The following is a 16715-nucleotide window of genomic DNA, read 5'->3' as shown; positions in this document are numbered from 1 at the left end:
ATTTATATGACTCTTATTTACTTATTTAAATCATCAGGCTTTACTTACATACATGTAAGATCATATGATTGGCAAACAGATCATTTTACTTCTTCCTTTTCAATTTATATGACTCTTATTTACTTATTTATTTTTCTTTCCTAATTGCCTTGGTTGCAACTTCCTCAAGCCTTCTTAAGTGTTAGAACTCAAGATTGCCTTAGCGTGAACAAACACAAGTTTGTCTTATTGCCCACAAATTCATGTTTTGATAGTTTCATAGAGACATAACTTCTGTTTAAGGTAGCTTTTATACTGCTTTCCAAAGAAATAAACCTTTTATGTTTTTTTTCCTAAAATGGCACAAAGAATTTGACACACATTTTTTAGCTTTTTGTTTAATACCCATCAACTGCTCAGAAAATTTGAGAAATTTTATCATTATACTAAAAATTGATACATGTGTCTGACAAATTTTTACTTAGCTAGGTGTTCTAGCATAATTTTTACTGCCTCAAGAAATTATTTGCTGAGGTATTTGGATTTCTTGATGAAGTAAATTATTTGGCTAATAGTATTTTGTAGTTAATCTGGAGGAGTGTTTTTGTTTCTATCCTGGGAAACCCTTCATGTCAAGTCATTTGAAAACGCTTTTAAATATGTCAGTATGTTTTTTTCCTGTATGATGTAATTGTACTGTAGTCCATCTTGGTTGATTCAGAAGTTGTGAGAAGCAGGGCTAATTAATAGGGTCAGTATGGCCTGATTGGTAGCAGGCGAAGGTGGCTTCTTAAAAATTTTTTAAGTTCATTTTGCTCTAGCAAAACGATGAACTGAGCAAGTGGAGTAATGTACTTCGTTAATATATTACATTTGTTCTGAAATAAGGACTCAGTGTTTGCTTACGTTTTATTATTTGTACAAAGTTCTGTGAGTAGAATTTTTGGCTCAAAGAGTAAGAATGTTTTAGGCTTTTGATATATCAAAATTAGTATCCAAATATACCAAATTAGTATCCAAGACAGCTGTGCCACTTTAAATTCCACAAAGAGAAGTAATATCTGTTATGTCTCATTTCTTTTTGCTTTTATTGGGCGCTATTAAAAACAAATCTTTTTGCTATTTTACATGAAAACTTGTATCTTACTTAAATTTTTTATTTTTAAAATTAATAACTAGCAAACATTTTAAGTGTTTATTTTCTAGTTATCTTTTATGATTTTACTTTCATCTTTAGCCTTTTTCTACAGGTCTGTTTATTGAGTTAAAATATTTCCATAGTTTTTTTTTTTCTATTTCTTCTTTTACCACAGGAGAGGCTGAAAGAGCCGTGGTAGAAAAAATAAGAAACAAAGGTCAAAAAATGTTATTCTATAACCTTTTGGAATTTTGATCATACACAATGATCCTGTGTATTTTTTTATTTTTGAGGAAATTGCTATTATGGCATAGCACATTTGTTGATCTAAAAAAAAAAAATCCATGATAAGTATATTTCATTTATGAAAATATATTATTTCATAGTTATACAGTTTGAAATTATTTCTGTTTAAACTATTTTAATTGTATTTGTATTTTAAATTTATATTTTTTATAATATGTAATTAAACATTTTATTGCTATCAGATTTTTTTTTTGGGAAACAGTCTCATTTTGTTGCCCTTGATAGAGCGCCATGGTGTCATAGCTCATAGCAACCTCAAACTCTTGGGCGTAAGTGATCCTCTTGCCTCAGCCTCCCAAGTAGCTGGGACTACAGGTGCCGACCACAGCGCCTGGGTATTTTTTTTTTTTTTAGAGACAGGGTGTCACTCTGGCTCAGGCTGGTCTGGAAACCTGTGAGCTCAGGTAATCCACCCACTTCTGCCTCCCAGAGTGCTAGGATTACATGTGTGAGCCACCGCACCCAGCCTACTATTTTAAATTTAAAACAAAGGATATTTGACATTTGAAATGACAGACTGCAGTATCTAGAAAACACGGGCATATGCAGTAATACTAAAAGTTCTCTGTAGCTACAGTTACACTATAACAAACAGATAATCCCCTGATCTTTTTTTGTCCATTAAATAGTTAATCTGTTGTGCTCTCAGTTGTCTTTTCAGTTTTTTTTTTTATTGTTGGGTATTCATTGAGGGTACAATAAGGCAGGTTACCCTGGTCTTTTCAGTTTTTTAAAGATAATTTCTTTTAAACATGAAATCTTTTGAAAATTTTCTTGTTTTAAAAATTTGTCTATTTTTTCTGTACAAAAAATATGTATAAAACATGGCGTAAAGATTTCAAGGGAATGAACCACCTGTGAAGCTACTACTTAGTTACAGAAGAAGGAATATTACCATATTTATATGTTACCTCCTTCCCTTCTCCTGAGTTAAATTTGAATTTTATGTTCCTCTCCTTTTCTTGTTTTACTATATATGTGTATGTGTAAAGATGATTTATTTGGTTTGTCTTTGAACTTCATATAATTCTCTATATATTCTTCTTTGACTAGCTCTTTCAGTTCACTGTTTAAATGCATCATAAATGTTGATATGTCTGTTAGGTGTTATTTCAATACCTTCAAAGTTTTTATGAATCTTTGATTCCTTAATTTCTTCAGTGTTCTTTTCAGATTACAAAAGTAATTAATGCTTGTAATTGAAAATTCAAACATTATGGAAATATAAGAGAAAGGGAAAGTTTCCATAGTCTCATTTATTTCTCAGAGTTGTATGATTAGTGAACTGTTGCTGTGCATATATGAGTTCTGACAGTTAACTTTGTGAACTTATCCTAGAAAAAGTGCTACCTACATACCTATTGCTGAATATCACTAGAATCACTTTTGAAGTACTTCCTTTGGGAAGCTATGTGCTGATGCCAGTGCCTAGTCCACTCTTGAAAGCAATTTTGGAACTCTTTTCTGGAATAGTCAAGAGAGCTGTTGTCATGTTACCTTTATGTCCTGAATATCATCAAAATGTCTTCCTTTTAATATTTTCTTTATCTTTGGATAAAGAAAAAAGTCATTGCGGGCTAGATCAGTGAGTAGGGAGGGGTGTTATTTGTTACTGGCTAAATACAGTTATTTGCTTACTGGCCAAAAATGCTCTCATAGACAGTCTTGTGTGAGCTGGTGCATTGTTGTGATGCAAGAGCTGTGAGTTGTTGACCAGAAGTTCAGGTTGTTATCATCTAACTTTTTCATGTAGCCTTTTTAGCAATTTCAAATAATAAACTTGGTTAACTGTCTAGTTGATACAGATTCATAATGAACAGTCCCTCTGGTACCAAAAAAGATTAGGAACATCATTTTGACTATTGCTTTGGACAGATACAAATTTGGTTTTGGAGAATGGCTGACTACCACTGTAAATTTTGATGCTTTGTTTCAGAGTCGTATTGGCACACCTGTGTCTCATCACTAGTGATAATGTGGTCTAAAGTATCATCTTGCCTATCCAAAAGATCTCAGCAGACTTCGACTCTTCTTTGTTTTTTTAATTGCTGAGCTCCTCAGGACCATTTTTGCACATATCTTTCTCATGCCAAGGTTTTCAGTTATTTTCCTTTTTCTTTATTGATACTTTACTTGGTCTGCTGTCTTCCTCATAGTCAGCTGATGATTTTGATGCATAATTTGATGAATTTTTGCAACGTTTTCATGAGTTCTACTTGTTATTGGCCATCCTGACTTCTCTTCATCAGTGACACTATTTTTCCTTCAGAAAAAATGTTAATTTGTACACTGCTGTTTTATTCATGGCATTATTCTCATATACTTGGGCTAATATGTCCTTGATTTCACTGCCACTTTTGCCAAGTTTAAGAAGAAATTTAATGTTTGTTCACAGCTCTAATTCAAGCCCTGACATTCTCATGATTGCACATAAAAATAGGCAACAACAATAATGAATGCCACTCAGCATGTGTCTCAGCAAGACACCACGCCAAATGTCACTGTGAATACAACTGTGAGATACTGATATACTAAGGTTATGAAACCTTACTAAGTTGTCTGTACAGTGCTGCTAACATAAGCACATGGTGGCAAGTTCTTGAACTTAGTTGTTGGACTTCATATGTATGTCCTGTTTTTTCTCCTTTTCATTTGAAAAACCTTTCCGACTTCAGAGCTACCATGCTACCTTTCTGGTGGAGAGAGTTGGGGCACTATTCTAGTGACTCCTAGAGTTTTGCACCATGACAATCTTTCTTAATAGAATTTCTTGGAAATATATTGTAAATCTTCAGATTATAGTAGTTCTGTTATCTTTCAGCTGTACTGTAATTCAGTATTATGCTGATGCACATTTTCAGTGGTTTTCAGTTTTTTATTCATTCAGAAGTATTTTAGTGTATAGCATGTGCCAGGCATTATTCTTACAGTTTTACAGACCTTATAAGTATGAGCATCTTTGTGTATGCTTCAGAATACTTGTAAACATCTCTGTAAAGAATAAATGCTTATATGTGAAGTGATTGGGTCAGAGTATGAATATTTAATATTTTGATATTCAAATTTTGAAGGTACTGACAAATTTCCCTTCAAAAGCATTGTACCAATGTATATTCTGATAGTGTATGATTGTACTATTTTCCGTACACCTTCACCAGCACTGTATTATTGGTCTTTTAATCTTTGCTAATCAGAAAAGTGAAAAATTAGAGAAAAAATTTTATATCCTTACATTTCTTAATATTAGGATACACTCAGTTTAATGTTATCCTGTTATTAAGCTAAGTATGATTAGGCAAGTTTAAAGTTATATGCACTTTTCTTTTTTTTTTTTTTTTGAGACAGAGTCTCACTGTGTCACCCTCAGTGGAGTGCCGTGGTATCACAGCTCACACTCTTGGGCTCAAGTGATTCTCTTGCCTCAGCTTTCGGAGTTGCTGGAACTTTAGGCTCCTGCCACAATGTCCAGCTATTTTTAGAGATGAGGTATCACTCTGGCTCAGACTGGTCTTGAACCCGTGAGTTTAGGCAAATCTACACGCCTTAGCCTCCCAGAGTGCTAGGATTACAGGTGTGAGCCACTGTGCTGGACCCTAAAGTAGAATCTTCTAAAGAACGTGGATAAATTCAGGTACTATGTGTATAACTCAATTAACAAGTGCATAATGAAGCCTTAATTTGGATATGGCCTTGTAGTCTAATTGTGGAGAACCTAGAAGAAATATCAGATAAGTTTTAGTGAATATGTTATCTATTATACTGTAGTTTGCTGTGTGTAATGTGCTCCCATGTGTAATGTACACCTACATTTTTGGCCCAGACTTTCAGGAGAATATCTCTTGGCTGGGAGAGACACATCTGGAGAGGGCAAATGCTTTCCTGGTAAAGGTGCAGATTGCATTGCCCTCCCAACTGCTGCTCACTATGTGAAGGCTACCCCTTTCCTCTCTTTTGGATCCTTTCCCTCTCTGCCACGTAGAGGGCACTTTTGAGATGGCCATGTGTGTGGCCAGCAGGGGACGAGCTTCTGATACTGCTTGGCCCCCAGGCAGCCAGGTGGGCCCCAGGGGCCAGGGGCCTGTGCAGCTGGGCCTTGGCCTTTGCCCTGCATGGCTACCTACCGTCTACCTTCTCAGCCCTGCCACTGCTCCCTCTCTTGATCGCAGCCCTCGACAGAAGCCACTCTGGCCCATTCTTACTGGATCTTGGATTCTCCCAAACTGGAATCCCGTGTGCCTGGTGGGCCCAGGCAGGAGGGCACAGTACCTCAGAAGGCCCTCAGGGGTCTCCTGCTCTCTAGCCATACCACCCATGTGTAATTTGCATCCTTATTTTTCCCTCAAAAATTTGGGCAGAATGCACAGAAGAGGAAGAGGGGACGAAAATGATACTAAGAATGATTGATTTCACATTGGTAGGAGACTGTCAGAGAGATAGGGCTGCTATTTCATTTGGAGCAGATAATAACAGGCTTTGAGTAGGACAGTGATAGTTAAAATGAAGAGGAGCAGCAGATAAGAAAATTTTATAACACAGCACTTGATGACTACATGGATATATGTGGGATAAAGAACAGGGGTGAGGTATAAAAAGGAATGATTGCTAGTGACTGGTCAATTGGGAACTATTCTCTTTTGTAATTCTGAATTAAAGTCACTATTTTTGAGAAGTGTGAAACCTTAGTACTATGCCTTCTCAAGTAGTCTTTGTAGTAGGGTAGAGGGAAAAACATACTTTAGTATTAAACGTCACTGATAGTTATTAATGAAATGATGACTTCTGTATAGATAAAATTCCTTCCGCTAACTCAGGTTTGACCTATTTAAATCTAATTAAATTAGAAAAACTTTGTGTAAGAATTTTTTAACTGTTCACATAAAGCAGTTCCAATGAACAATTGAATATTGCTAAATAGGTACAATTTAGTTGAAGGCATGTATGTAGCTGTATTAGTTTCAACATGTCAAGAAACAAGTTACCAAAAATGGGCTAGTTAATAGAACAGGCTGTATTTTTCTGTTGTAACTGTGAGAATAATAATTAATTTTTTGTGTATTTTATTTCTACATGTTTAAGAGTTAATTACTCCTTTTTAAAGCAATTTTTTTTTTTTTTTTTGACAGAGTTTTACTTTGTTGCCTGGGCTAGAGTGCAGTAGTGTTATCATAGTTCCCTGCAACCTCAAACTTCTGGGCTCCATCAATCCTTCTGCCTTCGCTGCCCAAGTAATTGACACTATAGGCATATGTCACCATCACACCTGGCTGGTTTTTCTGTTGTTTTTTTTTTTTTTTTTTGTTGTTGTTGTTGCAGTTTTTGGCCGGGGCTGGGTTTGAACCTACCACCTCTGGTATATGGGGCCGGCGCCCTACTCCTTTGAGCCAGAGGCCGCTGCCCTGATTTTTCTATTTTTTTATTGAGATCAGATCTTGCTGTGCTGCTCAGACTGATCTTGAATTCCTGGCCTCAAGCCATCTTCCCACCTTGGCCTCCCAAAGTGCTGGAATTACAGGCATGAGCTGGGCCTAGCCTGCCCAGATTTTTTCGTTGCAGTAAAATACATACCATCTTGACCGTTTTTAAATCCAGTGGTATTAAATATAGTCATATAGTCATACAACCATCACCATTATCCACTTTCAGAACTCTTTTCATTTTGACAAACTGTAACTGTACCTGTTAAGTAACTCATTTTCCCTCCCTCCAGCTCCTGGCAACCACAATACTACTTACTATCTCTTAAGATTTTAACTGCTTTTTAAGCACTTGAGAGGCCTAGGAGGGTGGATTGCATGAGCTCACAGGTTCAAGACCAGCCTGAGCCAGAATGACACCTCTTCTCTAAAAATAGCTGGGCGTTGTGGCAGGCACCTGTGGTCCTAGTTACTTAGGAGGCTGAGGCAAGAGAATCGCTTGAGCCCAAGAGTTTGAGGTTGCTGTGAGCTGTGATGCCATAGTACTCTACCAAGGTGACTCTGTCTCAAAAAAAAAAAGATTTTAACTGTTTTCAATTTCTCATTTACGTAGAATCTGGCAGCATTTGTCTTTTTATGACAAGTTTATTTCACTTAGCATAATGCCCTGCGGGTTTGTCCATATTGTAGCATGTGGCAGAATTTATTTTTTCCTTTTTAAGGCTGAATAATCTGTTGAATGTTGTTTATACAATGTTTTGCTTATCTATTCACTGGGTTGCTTCCATGTTTTAGCTGATGTGGATAATCCTGCTGTGGATGTGAGTGTACAAATATCTCTTCAAGATCCTAATTTTAATTCTTATGAGTACTCAGAAGTGGAATTGCTGGGTTATACAGTAATTTTACTTTTAATTTTTTTAGGAGCACCATACTGTTTTCCATAGCAGCTACACATTTTGCATTTCCACCAGCAGTGGACAAAGGTTTCAGTTTATTCACAACTTTGCTGTCACTTACTATTTTCTGTGCAGTTTCTCTTTCCTTTTTTTCTTTTCTTTTCTTTTTTTTTTTTGGAGAGTAATCATCCTAATGGGCATAAGGTAGTATTACATTGTAGTTCTGATTTTCATTTCCCTAATGATTGGTGCTGTTGAGCACTTTTTTTGGTGCATATTGGCCATTTTGTATTTGTTCTTTGGAGAAATGTCTAAGTGTCTTTTTTTAAATTGGGTTAATTTTTATTGTTTCATGTTGGGAGTCCTATCCCCACTCCACTGTTTATTTTTGATGCGGGGATTCAATGGGAAAAGTAATAAAATAGTGTTCTTTGTTTGGTGATGAAATAGTAGTTGATAGGTGATAGGAATCCAAGGTCTTAGATAATGTTGTGCAATAAACTGACTCAGTCATTGTTACTTTGTTAATTATTTTATTATCAGATTAGCTAGAATGAGCCATAACAAACCACAAAGCTACATATAAAACTTTTTGACTTATCTTTTCCCTGTGTCGGTCATTTTATAAACTCCTATTAACCTAGGCACTAACTGTCAGGACGTATTCTTGACCAAAATATAAGCCAGTTTATCAAAAGATGTCAGTATAATACTTACAGGGGCTGGGGAGGTTGGCAGGTTTCATATTTTGTTAAGAACATTTAATATTTATGCATATTAAAGTAGTATTTTTCTATCTAAATATCTTAACAAAACAAAGATTATTTAATAGATAGTAAACTGTTTCTGCTGGCTGTATTTTTTTTTCCTGAAATTTTGAAGTCTTTTATAAAGCTGAGACTTTTAATGAGTGCTTACAGAACTGAAAATATGAGTATAGTATCTTACTGTTTTCAGAATCCTTTCATGTATATTACTGCATTTAATCCATAAAATAATCTTAAAAAGGCAGGTGAGAAAAGTATTATTCCCATTTGAACTGAAGAATAAAGAAAGACTTGGAAATCTTACGTGAATTTCCTAAATGACCCGGATAGTAACCAGCAGGGCTAAGATACAGATATAGGGATATTATTTTTTGGTCCAATTAAGTTTAAAAATTAATAAAAAGGAGAAAAGCACCAACATCCACAAGCTTAGAAGAGTCATAACTATTATACCAGTGACCTCATCAATTAGTAATTATAAATCTGAATATATTTAAAAATTTATAAAACTATCCTAAAATTTCATGAAATTGTGGCATTGTTTCACTTATTATTGGTGTATAATAGACTACTGCAAAACAGTGTAAAACAGGTATTTTATTATGCTCATTGATTCCCTGGGTCAAGGAAAAAGTATAAATGGCTTGTTCCTTATCTTACCTGTCGTAGGATGTCTGTGGACTTAACTGAGAAGTCTTCAAATGTTTAGGGTTCTTTGGCTAGAAGGTTGGACCAGTTGGAGGCAGTCTGGTAGTTTTGCTGCCTCATGGCTTAAAGACTCAGCTTGGCTATTGGCTGGAATTTCTACATGTGGTTTCTTTATGTGGTCTGGTTTTGGGCTTCTTTACAGCATGAGGGGTAGTTTCCAAGCATGATGTTCCACAGAGTAAGGAAGACTTAAACATGGCATTTTTATGATCTAGCCATAGAAGTTGTATAACATCACTTATACTGTACACTGTTGAAGCAGCTACTAACGGCCATTCAGGTTCTTACATGATAATAGCATGATGGGAGGTAAGTTTGTAGACATACTTGGAAAATAGAATTTAAATTATGAAGGGTTGTTGAAAAAGAAGAGTTTGAATAAAGCCATATTTAATTCATAGCTTTGACTGATGGTCTTTTCCCTTTTGTTTGATGTTAACATAAAATGAGATTTGTGCTGATTCCTAAATTGTAGACAACAGAGAAAATAAACTGCAAAATCTGCATGCACACTTTATATCCAACTGCTTTCTTGTGATCTTAAACGATAGGTTAACTAACAGACTTACCTTATGGTAGGTTTAGTGTGATTTTGGTTGCTGTTGAGTCATAAAATTGACTTATCTCAGAAAATGTCTGCACCAACTGAGCATGGTGGGTCATGCCTATAATCCTAGCACTCGAGGAGGCAGAGGTGGACCGATTGCCGGAGCTCAGGAGTTGGAGACCAGCCTGAGCAAGAGTAAGACCCTGTTGCTACTAAAAATAGAAAAGCTGGGCCTTGTGGTGGTGTTTCTGTAGTCCCAGCTACTTGGGAAGCAAGAAGATTGCTCGAGCCCAAGAGATTGAGGTTGCTGTGAGCTATGCTGCCACAGCACTCTGCCCAGGGTAACAGAGTGAGATTCTGTCTCAAAATAAACACACACAAAAATGGTAGCACCAATATAAATTCAATTTTGTTAACATGAACATTATTTTTTGTGGAGTGATGAAACCGCCATTTTCTCATAGAAACAGGATCGTTATTTGGAATTATAGTCTAGTTTGTAAATTTGGCAGCATATAAGTGATAGGAAAAGCTAACATTTGTCAGAAAAAGAAAGCCTAGCAAAAATATTTCTGTAATGATATAAATTGACATTAAGATACAAATTCTGTAAGTTGTACAACATGCAGTATATATGTGCAATTCGATGGAAAGCATGTTGAACAGATACGTATGACACAGCTACAGAAACAGTCTAGTTTCAAATGTTAAGATTCATGGTTTATGGAGCTTGTCAGGGTAGGTTGAACTCCAGTCATCCAGATGGGGCCTCACATACTGACATTTGTCCTGGTGAATTCAGAGGGTCTTGTGCCCAGCTTTGCAGGTTTAGATACCTGCCACTTTTTTACATACCAAGAGTACATTTGTTTCTGGGGAGATTTATCAAGCACTTCAGAATGAAGCAAGAAAACGTAGCTGCTGGACAGATAATTTAATTAGTCCACCTATCTATCCTTTTTGCTGTTGTTACATCTTTACTTCTACCTCGGTATATAAATCCTAACTTTCAGTGCCATTACTTTTCCTTTAAACACTTATCTTTTTAAAGAAATCACTAGAAGAAAAAGTATCATATTTTTACTTTTTCCACTTTCTTTTTCTTTTCTTTTTTGAGACTGAGTCTCACTTTGTCATCCTTGGTAGATTGCCGTGGCGTCATAACTCACAGTGAACTCAAACTCTTGGGCTCAAGTGATTCTCTTGCCTCAGCCTCCCAAGTAGCTGGGACTGTAGGCACCTGCCACAACACTAAGCTATTTTTAGAGATGGGGGTTTTGCTCTTGCTCAGGCTGATTACCAATTCATGAGCTCAAGCAATCCACCTGCCTTGGTCTCCAGGAGTGCTAGGATTGCAGGTGTGAGCTACCATGACCAGCCCACTTTTGCCACTTTTTTTTTACTGTTTGTTGTGTTTTTTTATACTCAAAAATCTGAGAATTTGTATCTTTTTATAGTCCTGATAATTTCCTTTTACTTATCTTGTAATGCACATGTGCTGTGAACGAATACTTTTTATCTGAAAAGTTATTGTTTCACCCTGATTTTAAAGGGTATTGAATTTTCAGTTGAGTTTTTTCTTTCACCATTTTAAAATAGCTTCTGACCTTTGTTAACTTTTGATGTGTGATGTTGGTCCTTACTTGTATTGTTCCCTTTTATGTAATATTTCTTTCTCTTATTTGCAAGATTTTATAGTCATTGCTTTTTAGCAGTTTGATAATGGTGTTACTAGGTTGTTTTCTTTGTATTATTTTGCTTGGAGTTTGATTTGTAAATCCTTTTTTCTCTCCATCAATGTTATGGAGTATTCTTTCATTATTTCTGTAAGTTTTTCTTTCTTTTTTTTTTTTTTTTGAGACAGAGTCTAAAGCTGTTGCCCTGGGTAGAGTGCTGTGCACAGCTCACAGCAATCTCCAACTCTTAGGCTTAAGCGATTCTCTTGCCTCAGCCTCCCAAGTAGCTGGGACTACAGGTGCCTGCCACAACTCCCAGCTATTTTTTGGTTGTAGTTGTAATTATTGTTTGGCAGGCCCAGACTAGATTTGAACCCGCCAGGTCTGGTGTATGTGGCTGGTGCCCTAGCCGCTGAGCTACTGATGCTGAGCCAGTATTTTTTTTTTAATGCCCTATTTTAACTTTCTTCTTTAGGGACTCCATTTTTACTTATGTTAGACCTTTTGAGCTTTCTGGTTGGAGACACTCATGCTATTAAATACCCAGAAGACCAAAAATCACAACATAACAAAGATGTTTGTACCAGAATGTTTATTGCAGCCCAATTCATAATAGCTAAGTCATGGAAAAAGCCCAAGTGCCCATCTATCCACGAATGGATTAATAAATTGTGGTATATGTATACCATGGAATACTATGCAGCCTTAAAGAAAGATGGAGACTTTACCTCTTTCATGTTTACATGGATGGAGCTGGAACATATTCTTCTTAGTAAAGTATCTCAAGAATGGAAGAAAAAGTACCCAATGTACACAGCCCTACTATGAAACTAATTTGGGACTCTCACATGAAAGCTATAACCCAGCTACAACTTAACAATAGGGGGAAGTGGGAAAGGGGGGGAGTGGGTAGAGGGAGGGGGATTGGTGGGATCACACCTGTGGTGCATATTACAGGGGTATTTGCGAAACTTGGTAAATGTAGAATGTAAATGTTTTGGCACAGTAACTGAGATAACGCCGGAAAGGCTATGTTAACCACTGTGATAAAAATGTGTCAAATGGTTTATGAAGCGAGTGTATGATACCCCATGATCATATCAATGTATACAGTTATGATTTAATAAAAAAAAATAAAATAAAATCAGAAATTCAGTTTATTAACTTATTATCTCAAAATATAAGTTACTGCATTAGACAGATGTCATTGGTGATTTTAGCCATAGACAGTGGAAAGTAGAATCTGTACAAGCAAGGAAGGGTTGAGAACTGAATTTAGAACTGGAGAAAATGGAGAGACTTACTACTATACTTGTTTTTGTGTTTGATGCCCCATAATTATGTTTATAACCTGAAATTTTGTTTCCTTAATTTTTAGGCCCTCATGATAAAACAACACCCGTCTCTTTCCTCCTTTTTTATTTTTATTTATTTTTTATTCAAATTAACATGAGAATACAATTTTTAGGTTACATTGTTCTCCCTTCCAGGATAAAGTTCCATTTGTAGAAGAGTCCCTCACCCAGGGGGCATGTTATACACCCTCACAAGGGCATCCTTCCTCATGCCCTTTTTCCTTCTGCCATACATCTTCCCTGCTCCCCCTTTTCCTCCTTTTTTAAGTATCCTGAGAAAATATGAACTACTTTTTTGACATGATTTCTAAGAACATATTTGCTGCAATAAACGGCTTGTGCTTAGAAGTGTATTTTACCTAGGGAGTTAATAGTTTTCTGATGGTGGATATTCAACTGGCATCTTATTTATTTATCTTTATGTGTCAGGAAAACTGGACAGTAACAGTTCTTGAATAGAGTTCTCCTGGGGCAGGATTGATTTCCTCAGATTTTTATTAGATGATACTATAGCTAAGGTTAAACTATAATATGGGGGATTTAATTACATTTTGACTATATATTACAATTAGTGTTTTAGAAAAAAACAACAATTTTGGCTTTTCTTGGGAGTTACTATAGTACTTGTGAGGAAACAGAAGACTTGAGGACTCTGCATTAGCTTCTTTTGGTTCTGTTTTAATGGTCACTAGAACATTATTGAATAATTCATCAGTTTTAATTTGTTATAGTTAGTTCTTTGTAAAATTATGTGTGCAGTACAATTTTTAATATAGATAAGAAGGATGACATGACATCACTAGGTAATCTTTTTTTTAACTAGTCAGTCTTCTGTATACAAATAATTATGTGTCTTAATAACTATTAGTAGCTTTGAAATTTAAAATTTTCACATATGAATACTCTTTGTAATCAAATATAGAATACTGAAAACAAAGCAATAAAGAAGGAAACAAAGCACTTAATTCTTGGATAGAGTTCTCTTGGGGATGGGGTTGATTTCCTCAGATTTTTATTAGATGATACTATACCTAAGGTTAAACGATAATATTGAAGGATTTAATTGCATTTTGACTACATATTATATAATTAGTGTTTTAGAAAAAAACTGAAAAATGTCATTAAATGCTTAAAGTCTTTTGGAATGGCTTTACTCAGGATTCCAAGATGGATACAATTCAGTACTTCTTGATTTTTGGAGTATTTTAACTGTAAAATTTCAGGATTTGGTAGATAATTTATCAGAAGTGCCTGGTTATTGCAGGTTGTTTATAGACTTGGATTTATTATTGAAGTGTTTATCTTTTTTTTCCTTCCCAGTTCAAAGCAGTATTCAACGATTTCAAGAGAAGTTTTTTATTTTTGCTTTGACACCTCAACAAGTTAGAGAGATATGCATATCCAGGTAAGAAGAATGTCTGGAATATATTTCTCCATGAATATTGGTGTATTCACTTGCTAGGCCTGCCACACATAACCAAGTACACATACCACAGACTGGGTGGCTTAAACAACTGAAATTCTTTTCTCAAAATTCTTGAGTCTTCTGTCCAAGATCAAGGTGTTAGCAGGTTAGGCTTTTCCTGAAGCCTTTCTTTTTGGCTTGCATATCTTCTCTCATAGCCTTCTCTCTGTACTAGAGCATCTCTGGTAATTTTTCTTCTTCTTTGAAGGACACCAGTCATATTGTACTAGTGACCCATCTTTATTTGTCTCTTTAAAGGCACTGTCTCCAAGTACAGTCATATTGAGGGTTATTATCTCACATACAAATTCTGGGGGTGTGCGGTTTAGTTTGTAATAGTTGGCTAATTTCTCCTTAAGTAAGGGTAGTATACTTTGAGGTTAGCCAAATAAATGCTGCGTACTAGAAAAAAATTTTAACCTTTAAACAAAACTTCAGAATATAGGCTGAGCACGGTGGCTCACGGCTGTAATCCTAGCACTCTGGGAGGCCTAGGTGGGTGGATTGTCTTGAGCTGACCTCCCCCAACCCCCTTTTCTTGAAGTATTTTAAAGCAAATCACAGATGTCATATTAATTTCATCTAGAAATACATCAAAATGTATCTTAATTTTTTTTTGCAGTTTTTGGCCAGGGCTGGGTTTGAACCTGCCACCTCTGGCATATGGGGCCACTGCCCTACTCCTTTGAGCCCAGGCACCACCCAAAATGCATCTTAATTTTTAACATCATTACTATAGAAAATTAATTCCTTACTATAAAATAATCTCAAGCCCATATGTAGTTTTTCTCAATTGTTTTAGTATTGAGACAAGGCCTATGTATTACTTTTGATTTTTAAGTCTCCCAATTTTTTTTAACTTTATATTTTGTAGCAACTTTTTTGGGGGGTGGGGAGGAGTAGCTGAGGCCCACCAGACGCCTGGCCGTTTTTTAGAGACGAAGTCACGCTCTTGCTCAGGCTGGTCTCAAACCTGTGAACTCAGGCAGTCTACCTGCCTCGGCCTCCCAGAGTTCTAGGATTACAGGCATGAGCCACTGTGCCCAGCCCTGAAGCAATTTTGATTTACAGAAAAGTTATAAAAGTAGTATATATATCCTTCACTCAGCTTCCCTTAATAGTAATATCTTAAATAAGCATAGTACATTTATCAAAAGCATGAAATTAATATTGGTATAGTATTTCTAACTAAACTACAAACTTTATTCAGATTTTATCAATTTTTCTGCTAATGAACATCTATTTCTTGATCTAATACCAGGTCATGTTTAAGTGTTGTGCTATACTAGTCCCCTTTAGTCTGTGATAGTTTCATAATTTTTCCTTGTCATTCTTGATTTCTGACACTTTTGAAGAGTATTAGTGAGATGTTTTATAGACTGTTTCTCAGTTCAGGTATATCTGAAATTTTGGATTGGGGAGATTGGATTGGATCTCCAATTGGGGAGATCTCCAATTGGGGAGTCAGGATTGGATCGAGATTGTGCATATATCACGCTATGTGCCCTGCTCGGTGTACCTGAATCAGGCAGGCTATGTATTAATGCTATATTATCTTATTTTTGGTGGTACTTTTTTGAGACAGTCTCACTTTGTCGCTCTCAGTAGTGTGCTATGGCATCACAGCTCACAGCAACCTCAAACTCTTGGGCTTAAGTGATTCTTTTCCCTCAGCCTCCTGATTAGCTGAGACTACAGGCACCTACCACAATGCCCAGCTATTTTTGGTTGCAATTGTCATTGTTTAGCAGGTCTGGGCCAGGCTCAAACCCGCCAGCCTCGGTGTATGTGACCGGCGCCCTGCTCACTCAGTACAGGCGCCGACCCTGCCTCTTCATTTGTCATGGTCACTCTTCTTTTCCCAGCTGACTATGTGGTCTTTGTAAAGCCCATTCAGTGTTCTTCTCTTTCCTGCTTATGAGGTACCATCCTGTAGTGGTACCTCATGAAGTCCACATTTCATTGCCTGGCAGTTTTCTTCATCTTGTCCTGCCCATCTCTTTAAATCATTTTATCTCCTTATCACTCTTCTGGCGATCTATATTTGGGTTAGGCTTTCCTGTTTTATTTTCTAAGTTAACCATGCTTCTTTACATCTCTGTACCTTTGTATATCCTTTCTTCCTATTCTGCCTGCAAATCTCTTGAACCTCTCAAGGTTCAAGTCTTACCTCCCGTGTAATGCTTTCTCAGATTTCCTGAAACAGTCTTTGTCCCTCACTCCCCTTTAATTTCTATTGAAGTATAATGGCATCTATTTCACTACTTGCATTTACAGACTTCTGGATTAAATCCACCTCTTTTCAAACGCTGTCACATGCCTAACAAATAGTAATTGCTTACTTTATAAACATGTGAAAGTTCTTAGAATAGTAACTGGCAGAAAATGAGTGTCAGAAGATGCTTGGTCATTCATTACTCATAATGTTTGTGAAGACATTTAGCACATTGTGTTTCACAGT

The 16715-nt window shown here is 36.2% G+C and overlaps 1 protein-coding gene across 7 annotated transcripts in view; it reads left to right on the top strand.

Moving 5' to 3' along the window:
- Nucleotides 1–16715, top strand: part of PIAS2 (protein inhibitor of activated STAT 2) — a 117018-nt gene that overhangs the window by 36111 nt on the left and 64192 nt on the right. For all 7 annotated transcript variants that reach the window (XM_053571329.1, XM_053571324.1, XM_053571323.1 and 4 more), the window contains one exon: nt 14110–14194. In XM_053571329.1, the coding sequence (XP_053427304.1) occupies nt 14110–14194 (85 nt within the window). The remainder of the gene's footprint in view (nt 1–14109; nt 14195–16715) is intronic.

The sequence above is a fragment of the Nycticebus coucang genome, chromosome 19, assembly GCF_027406575.1.
Source record: "Nycticebus coucang isolate mNycCou1 chromosome 19, mNycCou1.pri, whole genome shotgun sequence".
In the NCBI taxonomy this organism is placed as follows: domain Eukaryota; kingdom Metazoa; phylum Chordata; class Mammalia; order Primates; family Lorisidae; genus Nycticebus; species Nycticebus coucang.
The sequence above is the reverse complement of the archived record's forward strand: the minus strand, read 5'-3'. Positions and strand labels throughout refer to the sequence as shown.